This window comes from Anneissia japonica, unplaced genomic scaffold, assembly GCF_011630105.1.
Source record: "Anneissia japonica isolate Jap-2015-1 unplaced genomic scaffold, ASM1163010v1 scaffold1531_len32974_cov103, whole genome shotgun sequence".
NCBI classification, from domain to species: Eukaryota; Metazoa; Echinodermata; class Crinoidea; order Comatulida; family Comatulidae; genus Anneissia; species Anneissia japonica.
The window spans coordinates 1-10,967 of NW_022698983.1; the positions used below are offsets into that span (position 1 = coordinate 1).

Below are 10,967 nucleotides of genomic sequence, written 5' to 3' on the forward strand. Positions count from 1 at the left end.
CCAATTTGCTGTAGTGTGACGTGATCATTGAAAGGAGTCAAATATGACCGGGAATTAAGTCACAAACCTTTGTTTTCTGCTTACTGAGTTTATAGCGGGCGTACTTCTACCGCGCTGCGCAGAGCCGTAGATAGAGAGAGTTTCGCCAACTCGGTTTCAATCACGTGACTTACACCGGCCATGTTGTCACCAACGCGATAGGGTAGGAAGTTAGCAGTAATATTATAGATGATTGATTAATGCTATAATTATAATGTGAAATACCGTTATGTTGGGTTTGGGGTTGCTGCAATCGATCCAACAAAGAAACAAAAATGTATTAATTTCCTTAAATTCCAAAAAGGAGGATTTGGGATTTTCTTTTAACTTTGCATGGCGATCGAAAAATCTCGCTATCCACGTAGTAAATTATAAGACATGTACTGCCACCCGCCCCACTTCGCGGTAATATATATCCACCTACTCTACTACTAGGCCTAGACAGGCCTAAATTTCGGTACTTCTTCGGCCGAACACCGTAAGGCAGTACTTAAATCGGCTTAATTACGATGATAATAAAAAAAAAAAGGAAGGATTTTCAAGCAGCAATGATTTATAAAAAGTTGCAATGTTGCACTTTGCTGTTAAATTATATAAATATCCAGAAAGCTACATGAAGAATCAGTCAAAGGTAGCTTAAATTATAATTAAAAATAAAAATTGAATCCTCCAATAAAAGCGAAAACTTGTCCAAGGAGTCCTGTGCTATGCAAACATGCCCAATTGTGCTTTACAAATCAATTAATTGTGCAACTAAAGATAAAAATATATTTTAAGATATGCCTAATTGCATTATAATATATTGATTGTTTTAATACATATTTTAAATCAAAACGTTTAAATGTTTTACAAATTACAAATCAAAATTTCAATGAATAATAATAAATAATAAATAATAATAATAATAATAATAAATAATAATAAAGTAATAATGATAATATTATAACTCACTAATATTATAAACAAAGTATGGAGAATGCTGCTATTTTACTTACAAGGCCTAGATTCTTGATTATGAATGATTAGGCATGTGTTGTACAAAAATTTCTCTCAATGCAATAATTCTTCAACTTTGATTTATTGTTTAGATTACAATTTACAAATAGGCCTAGGCTATTTTTATTGGTTTGCAGATGACCAGCATATTATTTCATAAATTAAAGTTTACGAAATTATAGGCCTAAAGGCCTAGATACAATTATAAAACTTTCATGTTATTAATATTTTTATCATTCATTTACAGGCGAAATTAACATATTATCGCCGACGATTCACAGCCTACTCTGTCTGCACAACCCAACCTTTCTCCTCTGCAGTGTTGACTCTTAGGAGCCTCAGAGGAGGCTGCTAGCAACTAGGTATAGGCCTAGGCCTAGATGATAGACTTTCAAAACAAAAAGATAATCGTAACGAAAAAAAAAAAAGAATCGTCCTCACTTTATCTTCTCGAAATAATACAGCATGTCACTGATTAATTATTTCCAAAGTTAGGTAAATATGATTATATATGATATTTACAATGATATGTTAAAATCCCATAATTGAATTGTCCTCATGAACAGAATAATGAAAGAAAGTTTATGCAGCATCAGTGTTTTATAAAATGTTATAAAGCTATACGCGCACAAGCTGTTTGGTGACAACATGGCGCCCATGCGCCAAGTTGGCCAAACTCTCCCTATCTACGGCTCTGGCGCTGCGCAGCGCTGCACTGGGTAATAAAAAGAATATACAACCGTTAGTGGACGTCCTACACAGGTGTGACGTTTTTACGAACGGACTTTGCTCTCTTGTTCTATTTATACTCTTTGCTTTTACCTTTAGGTTTTCCTGCAATAAATTTTTTTTTTCTGGGAAATACGATTATGTAACGTAAATTACGTGCATTTGGCGACACGGTTAAACTGTACTATAACCAAACTAAACCCACCTCGATTTGAACATCTTAAAAAGCCCTGTGTTACACAGCATTTATTTCATGGCAGATGCTAAGACGGTATTTTTTATCTGGCGACAGATAGGCCTTGCATGACCTACTCATGAATAAATATCGTCCTAACTCTGTCGTTAGTTATCAAACCTCCATGAAATTTAGCACATCTTGTCTAATATGGTCTTTTGAATTTTGGTAACACTTTCCACATATTATTCTCATATTTGTCATTCCAAGTTGGTTAACCGGGTTTCACGATTATAGTGAGCCTCAAAAAGCATTGACTTTTCTTTGTATTACTTTTCCTATTAAATTTATTATCTACGTATACTAGTGTTGCTTTACTTAGGTTTTCCTTTCTGTATTATTACAAACCTTTAAAAAAACATCAACATGTACATTTAAAAACAGGTTAGTACTAGTATTGGTACTGGTACTGGTACAAATGGCCGTCTTTTCCAAGACATTTGGCAGACATTGACTTGAGGTTGTCATTAATAGGAACAAACCAAAACACGATAATTCTAATTTACAAAGTAATTAAAACATAACACACAAGACATTCAAATATATACATAAATCCAAAATTTACCAAAGCTTTGCAGTTTGAAGTAATGTTTCAAATAAATTTCATTTCGAAAGCTCCGAAGATCAATGTTCAAACTGCAAAGAATTTGTAAACACAAATTAAACTGACCAATACACCGTGATTTGAGGGTGTATCTATTCTATTTGTCGTTCCACCGGCCTTGTAAACCCTGGATAGGCTCAAAAGTTATTGTCAACAATACATCAAAACAACTCATACAAATTAACACACAAGTCAATACATAAAATTGAAAAAAATACGTAATTTTCACTGAAACCTTATAAAAAGTACTGCAGAGCACAAAATGGAAAAAATACCATATTTAGAGGAGTCTGAATTCCAATTTAGTTACATACTAGATAAACAAATATTGAAAAGTCAGATCAATTTTGACTGCTGTAGGCCTACTATATTAGCAGGCTCTTTCAAAGTTAAAAAAATAAATCAAACTTTTTTTTATGTTTTTATGCTGCTTTCAAATTATATATCAAACTACATCATTACATGCATGGATGAGACAAATTCTTATTCTACTTTTGCTGTTAATACTAGTACTGGTAGTGCTGGCTTGGCTTGGAAATTTCATTTTTATTTTTTTATTCTTTCACACTCCAAACATATCTACACATGTTTTTACAGCGCATAGAAATTTTCTATTTTGCGACTTATACATTTAAAAACCATTAACCATTAAATAATAATAATCCCTTGCAAATACAATGTTTACACAAGATGGTTTAAAAACAATTTTGTTCGGGCATGTGCCTACTTTCTTTGATGATGTACTCATAACGCATTAACGTTTCATCGATATTGTATTTTTTTTCAATGGAAGAAAGTAAATATCTTATTAAATGTAAAAAAATTACCAACTATGATTGAAATTTACCACCCCATATGACAGACTACATATGCACCTACGAATATGGGCCCAGCAGGCCCGGACGCATTATTTTTTCCCCATACACTTAAGGCAGACATTACAGAAGGAGCTATTTTAGGTCAGTTGCATGAATATGCATGCCAGACCTTCACCTCGCGATAACGTGTTCAGTGGTATATTGAGTAAGCTACAGTACTTATGCGTGGATGCTACGGAGTAGGCTGGAATCTGTTAAATTGGCCTTGGTAGGTAACACAGTGTGAAAATTAATGGACTATAATTGTAATAATATCCCTATGACTAGACACATTTTACGTAGAGCATGGTCTTTCAAAGGATAAAAAAGCACAGTAATATTGATTTTGGCCAATGCCATAGCCAGGATTTTCAAACAGTGCGGGACAATTTATGCGTAAATTCCAATAATGTGGACCCATTTTCCTAAGTTAACACATTTAACGCTAAATATAAAAAAATCTCGACCCATTTTCTTAAAAGTTTAACCAACCTAGGCTAAGATGAGAAATCTGGACCCATTTTTCAAAAAGTGGGTTCATTTTATGCATAAAATTGCACAATTTGGACCCAGTTTTAAAATTTGGACTCTATCTTTGTGGACCCATTAGAAAAATTGTGTGTGACTGCCCAACTGTCCCAATAACTTGCCACGGCATTGAATCTGGCTATTTGCGTAGGCTTACAGTATAGTATCCTATCCTATACTTAAGGATTTCTTTTTCTGTTAATTAAGTCAAAGTTTTTTTTTTTTTACTTCCATCTTATTTCAATCGTTTTAAATAAGCTTTTCATTTTTTTTAATTGGGTAGACAGCCTTTAAAATATACAGTACGACATATCATAGATGGTCAGATCAATGTTAATTGCTATAAAAATAAATCTATGCCTATTACTTTTATTTATATTGTTTGAATGATTATTCTCCTGAAGACGATTGAAGAAAATAAATCGAAACGTCGAGATATTCTCAACCAACAACTACGTAGTGTAGCGCAAGCATTAATACATATTACTTCCTTTTATATTGAATATATGAACGGAATGTTTGTGAGAAATAAATATTATAATACTGTACATATAATTTTCTTTTAAAACAATTCCCTGGTATATTGTGTGTATGCCATACTCAACTTTACATACTGCATTACTCAAATAACCGACCAGATACAACGCTGCTTTTTAAACAACTTCCAAAGATCATGCTGTACGTAAACAGTGTCTAGGCTTTAGGATATTATAACAATACTAAACATTATTCCATTAATTTTCACTGTGTCGACTACACTGTCTCGACCAACTACCAAGATATTTTGGCCTACCTTACTACAGCATACACCGTAGCTTGCACATCACAGGCAATTTCATATTCCACAAGCAGCGAACACTGCTTTCGCGACTCGCGAGGGGAAGTCGGCATGCATATTTATGTTATCAGTTTAATTAACTGACATAGAATAGCATCCTCTGTAATTTCGGTCTTAAGTGCATGGCCAAAATAATAATACGGCCAGCACCCTCTACATTTTTTTAATTAAAAAAATGGAGAATCAAGAAAATTGCATTTAGATTTTGAGAGTGCCTTTCCAGCATAAAATGTTGGTGGTAGTTGTCTGGACGCTTCATGTGTGAATTTATTCCTTGATCCGCCACTGACTTGGTAATCAGATATGTACTGTAAACAATTTCAATATGTCTGTCTAATTGAAAATGAAATGTATTTTAACATCCAGTAGCTGATTTAAAATACCCAACATCTATTATATGTGCCACCAGACTTTTCAATAAACACTGGCTTTAATTCATTATTTTCATCTTGTGGTTCAATTGAAACCGATGTAACTTTAACTTTACATGACACAGGTAAGTATTTACCAATGCTAATGGCATATGCTAGTGGGCGGGACAGAGGATTATCACAGATAACAACACTTCTCAAATTTGTCACATTCAGGTCTTCTAAGTTGATTAGCATATTATCAACAACGGTATCGGTTATGTTGCATGATTTTAGGCGCAAAATCTCAAGTTTTGAAAATGTTTTTAAAACAGAAACTACTGAAACTCCAGAACTAGGAGCACTAAAATCAGATGAGGATATGTCAAACTCAAGAAGTTCTGGAACAATATTGTCTCCAAACTTTTGTACAGACTCGGTAAATTTCTGAAGGGTGTGCCCAGTAAAATTACAGTTTTCCATATTTAGCACCACAAGATGTCGAAGGCCAATCACAAGTTTTGCAATTGTAACAAAGTCAGCTATATGGGAATGACTAAGATTAAGACATCGAAGTTGAGGTCCAATGTTATTCCCTATTAACTCGCGAGAAAGGTCAGCTAGAAAATTCCAATTTGATTTTCTCAAGTATAATTTCTGGACAATAGTAGTACGACGAAGAATTTCCAAAACAAACAACATCTTAAACTTTTCGGAACGAAAACAGAATCCTGAAAAATCTAGCACATGCAATTGTCTTTTGTCATGACATATGAAATCAAGAAGCTGTCTAGTATCAGAATAGATTCGACACTTCGCCATACTAAGCACGTTTAAATCAGGAAGACGGCTTAGAAAATCGCAAAATAATATCATTGTTTCTGATTGTAAACGATGTCCAGAAACATCCAAATGCTTCAAGCCAACGTGAAAATTGGTATCGTGATTGAAATAATCCAAAAACGGTTCGAGAAAAAGAGTGCCCATTTTAAATCTAGATATGTCAATATATGCCAGAGCAGGCATTTGAAGTAAAAATTGACTATACATCATCCCTACTTTTGCAGATTTTTTATCAGATACCCTGAAGTTACCTAAACTTAAAGTTTCTAAATTTTTATGGATATACCCCTTTTTATCCGTAACGTCACAAAGGAGGCTTATAAAACAAGATTCATGAAATTTCCCTTTTGACGCATCGATACTGCGAATATGAGGGGAACTGAAAATTATTTCAGCCAGGGCTGATCCATTAACTTCACTATCTCCACTGAAAACTAATTCAGTGAAACTATCTGTGCTGACTTGTGGGTTGACCATGTTAGCTGGTAATACGGTTCTACAACTCTCCGTCTTGTTGAGAACAACATTGTTAAAAAACATCTTAGAAACAGATGGGAAGAAGTCAAATAGCTGATGCAGCGTTCTACTATCAATAGATTCAAGACTTACAAACTCGATTGAATTCAATGAAGGTACAACAACGTTATGCATTTTACAATGCATCAACATTTCTTGCAAAGCCTTCAATGAAATTACAAAATCTGTAAATCGTATCACACGAAGTGATGAACAATTTTTTAATAGTTTAACAAGGCTTTCTATATTTCCTCTTTCTGTTCGCATAGATTTAAGTTTTGAAGAAAAACATGAAACATGTAAACGTATATCTGAAGGGAGTTCATGTAGTAAAGAAATTAAAGAAATCCAGTCGGCAAGGGGATCATTTGTAGCCTGTGACTCTTTTACAGCGTTTACAAATTCAGTTTCTGACATTTCTATCCAACCATCTATCGATACCTCATTGATGTACATGCCTTTGATTCGATTAAGAATCTGTATTTTACTATCAATATGGACATATTCAGCAAGTGCATTGCATTTTATAATTTGAATTTCTTTGAATGCAGACACCAATTTTGTTGCATAAGGATTTGTGAACATTATGCTTGGATGGATAAATACTTTCCTAAGTTGTAAGCCACTGTCTACACTTTGAAGTAAATCTACAAGGTTTTGAATGTGACATGGCTTAAATCCATACAGATTGACTGCTAAACAGAGTCTGACCACATCTATCGACGTTTGGCGTTTATCTCTTGGTTGTCTTACAGCGTATTCCTCATAAACACGCATAGTTGGTAATGAGAATAAAAGGGATCCATCACCATTGAAGTCCATTTGATTTAACCAAGATATCGGAATTCCTCTGATCATATTACTAAGCAATTCACAGGCATGCTGGTTTGTGTCTGGATCTGGTATTAATATTTCAAGTTGTCTTAGTATATTTAGCACGCTTAGCTCAACATTAGACACAAAAGGCAAAGTGAATGCATTTTGTAGAGGAGGTAAAGCAACAGTGTTTATAGTGGAAAAATGAGGAAGAATATCCCCAATCATTTTCACATAGCTTTTTTTGCATAGCTCATTTGCTGTTAATTGATTAAGTGAAAACTTAAGTTTTTCAACATGCATGTCTTTTATTTCTTTGCTAAATATGTTTGAAGACAATGCTTCACATGGCAGCATTAAGGATATCACACCCGCTGTGTTACATAGACGAGAAACAAAATTACCAACTTTACCAGGTTGTGTGTGAAAAGGTAGATCTTTGTACCAAGAAATGTGTAATACTGAATTGCGGTGAGGAGAATTCTGTTTGAAAACACTTTTCGGAATTTTTTGGAAAGGTACCGACAACCACTGTAGACAGGAACAATCGATCTCTGATGTAGATTGTATTTCCTCGACGCCAATGTCAATTTTCATTTTGGTCCCTGATGAACCAGAGAAGCAAACTTTCACCATAAATTCGAGATTTTTAGTTGGTATCTGCAAAACACCTTCAATTTTGTCAGATGAACAGGGCAAAGAATGATGCACCGCTATATACTCCCGAAACACACATAGTTCAGTAAGTTCTATGAATAGTTTTTCTCCAAAATCCAATTTATATGGTTTAAATATGAAAATTTGTTTCAAAAACGGGCAAAGCGCAACAAATCTACTGACAAGAAACACATAACTAATAATCCTGTGTTCATGATCATAAATGTGTTTAAGCGAAAATGCTATGTACTCCATGTGCATATACTTGGCTCGTTCAAAGTGACTATCCTCTAGTACATTTTGGTAACATTTTTCGTGACCATAAAGTACAGAGACAAACAAGTAGAGACCGGGTCCATAAGCTATCACAGGGAGTTTAAGAGTTGTCAATGACTTACAATGATAGAGAAAGCACGCCAAGTTTCTACATGCATCCGAATGTTTTATATTCCCATCCATTATGATAGTTTGTAATGTAAATGGAAATGGAGGCAAAATAACAAATGTTTTCATGTATTCATCGTTTACCCCTTGCCAATTGATTTCTTTTAACAAAGGCATGTTTTGTAGGATTGAGGCAATATCTTTTCCATCAAAATTAATGAAGTCAGTTGTTAGATTTAATTTCCTTGTCTGTGTAAAGTTACTTAATTTCCTACAAACACATAATCCTATAGGATTTGATATTTTGATCTCTTCTACATAAATCATTCTTAAATTTATGGACTTGATAACAATAGATACTTCATTGTCTGGACACTCTTCTAAAAGTTCAGCCAAAAATGAACAGTCGAGGTTATTGATCGGAAAGTAATCAAGAAAAAGATGAGCTTGCTCTTTCATGAGAGCTACTGTAAATTTGCACACTTGCATCATGCGAGTGTTTGCTAGCATCACCGTGATCTGATCTTTAATGTTGTCACCATTTCGTACTGCTTTTGCAACGTAAAATGCTGCAAGAAACTCGGATTCAGATTTGTGTACAGTTGAATAGGTTGTTCGGTAGCTTAGTTCTGATTGGTTTGTTTCTTCACTTATTAAACCGTATTTAATACACACGCTGGTCATATTTTTGTCGCTGAGATCGTCTTCAAAAAGGTGAAATCTATTTTCAAATAAGGCCTTTAAAATAGCCTTTCCAATGAATAACATAGCATTGCAAAATTCAGTTCCTATTTCATCAAAGCATCTCACCTTCATGGACTTGTTTTTCCCTCCACCCTGTTTAGCAACAGTTTGATTAACTTTGCAAATCATTAATTCTCTGTAAAGCTCAATAACTGTTGATGGTAATGTTTCACTTATTTTCCAAAATGTACAGAGATAAAACATGAACAAAGGTGTTCTAGCAATTTCAAAAACATGACTGTATTCTTTAACAGTTTGCTTAGTAATTAGCAAGTTGGCTTTTTCCGGTTCCTCCTTAAAGAACTTGGTTATGTATTCTTGTGTTTGGTCGGGCGTAAATCCTTTAATTTTAATATGAGAATGGCAGAGTTTGGTAAGTTTATCCATGTTTTCTGGCCTAGTAGTTAAAATAACTATGCTATTTCTCTGAGAATTGCCAGAAAAAGCATTTAATATCTGTGACTCTGTATTTCTTCTTAGTTCATTGTAACCGTCACAAAGAAAAACAAATTTTTTATCATTATTAATTATATAATGTCGGAGCATATCAACGGTTATATTATGTTTCTCTACAAAGTCACTCGGAAATGCATGGTGTATGATGTAGTGTATGAAGTCATTGCTTTCGTTCTTGTTCATTTGTCTCAGCTCTAGATACACAACTAAATAACCAGTGAACGGGCTTTTCTTGGAATTGGTTGCCCATAAGTGTGCAATGTATTTCATAAGACTCGTCTTACCATGACCAAGTTTCCCTTCTATAAGGACACGACGGGAATACACGTTTTCATTTCTATATTTTCTGTTGTAAGGATTTGCTATTTGTTCGATAGTTATTTGCTTAGCTTTGCTTTCATTTCCATCACGGGGATTTTGAAACAGAACCATATTCGTGAAAAGTTGTTCAAGATCAATTTTCCAAGGTGGAGCATACTGGTGAGGTGTTATATTCATAAAGCTCTCGTACTCATATTTCTCTCGCAATGTTTCTTGTATGCTGTGTTCCAACTGTTGGCCTAGAAATAAAAGTTTATTGTTAGATGTCTTCATTGCTTCATATTACACTTTGAAATTTTAATTTTTAATTAATATTCATTTTTCATAATCTTATTTTAAAAAATCAAATTTTTTCCAATTAATTGATGTATTGTCTCACATAAAAATATCACAAACATATAAAAATCATGTTTGAAACATAGGAATATAAAAATGTTCAATTTGACCATAGTAATTAGTGTATTAAAACAATGTTTACCAATAATTGCACAATGGAAAACGATAGAAACACTTTTATTTTTATTATTTTTTAATTATTCAGTATAAACATCAGGGAACACATTAAAAAAAATTTCTATGCTCAAGTTAATAATGTGTTGGCCTATGTTACATCAAAATTAACAAGGTAATTTTAAAAATAATTTCTACCAATTAATTAAAATACTATTCCTATTTGGGTAAGGGAAACGAATTTGGGAACGAAAAAGTCCGGGTTGCACCCATTTTACACCGGCAACGAAATCGTGTTCAAATACCGCCCTTAATTTTTGTTGCGATGGTGATCATCACTTCGCTCGAGTTCCTCGTCGTGACGAAGCCGCAATTATTGTCAATATTGAAAGAATTTTTATGCAGATTGTTTTTAAAATATGCGAATTAAATCAGCAGTTTTGATATCAAGTCTAGGCGCTAATGCACTTTAGTACTGTAACACTTCTATCTTTAAAAATTGTCTTTTTACCTACTGTGCGCTCCTAACAATATCTTACGATTCTTTTTCATCCTGTTCTCTCACTAATTACACCAGTTTTTAGCATTTTATTACTAAAAACAA

At 33.7% G+C, this 10,967-nt stretch overlaps 1 protein-coding gene across 2 annotated transcripts in view; it reads right to left on the minus strand.

Moving 5' to 3' along the window:
- Positions 1–1,803: 1,803 nt before the first annotated feature.
- LOC117102776 overlaps positions 1,804–10,967 on the minus strand; it is a 27,162-nt gene continuing 17,998 nt past the window's right edge. The window contains exons 1-2 of one of the 2 annotated variants that reach the window (XM_033243185.1): positions 10,875–10,967; positions 1,804–10,152 (exon numbers count right to left, since the gene is read on the minus strand). In XM_033243185.1, coding sequence (XP_033099076.1) covers positions 5,201–10,090 — 4,890 coding nt within the window. In that variant the 5' untranslated portion in view covers positions 10,091–10,152; positions 10,875–10,967 and the 3' untranslated portion in view covers positions 1,804–5,200. The remainder of the gene's footprint in view (positions 10,153–10,874) is intronic. The other variant, XM_033243184.1, reaches the window with a different exon arrangement.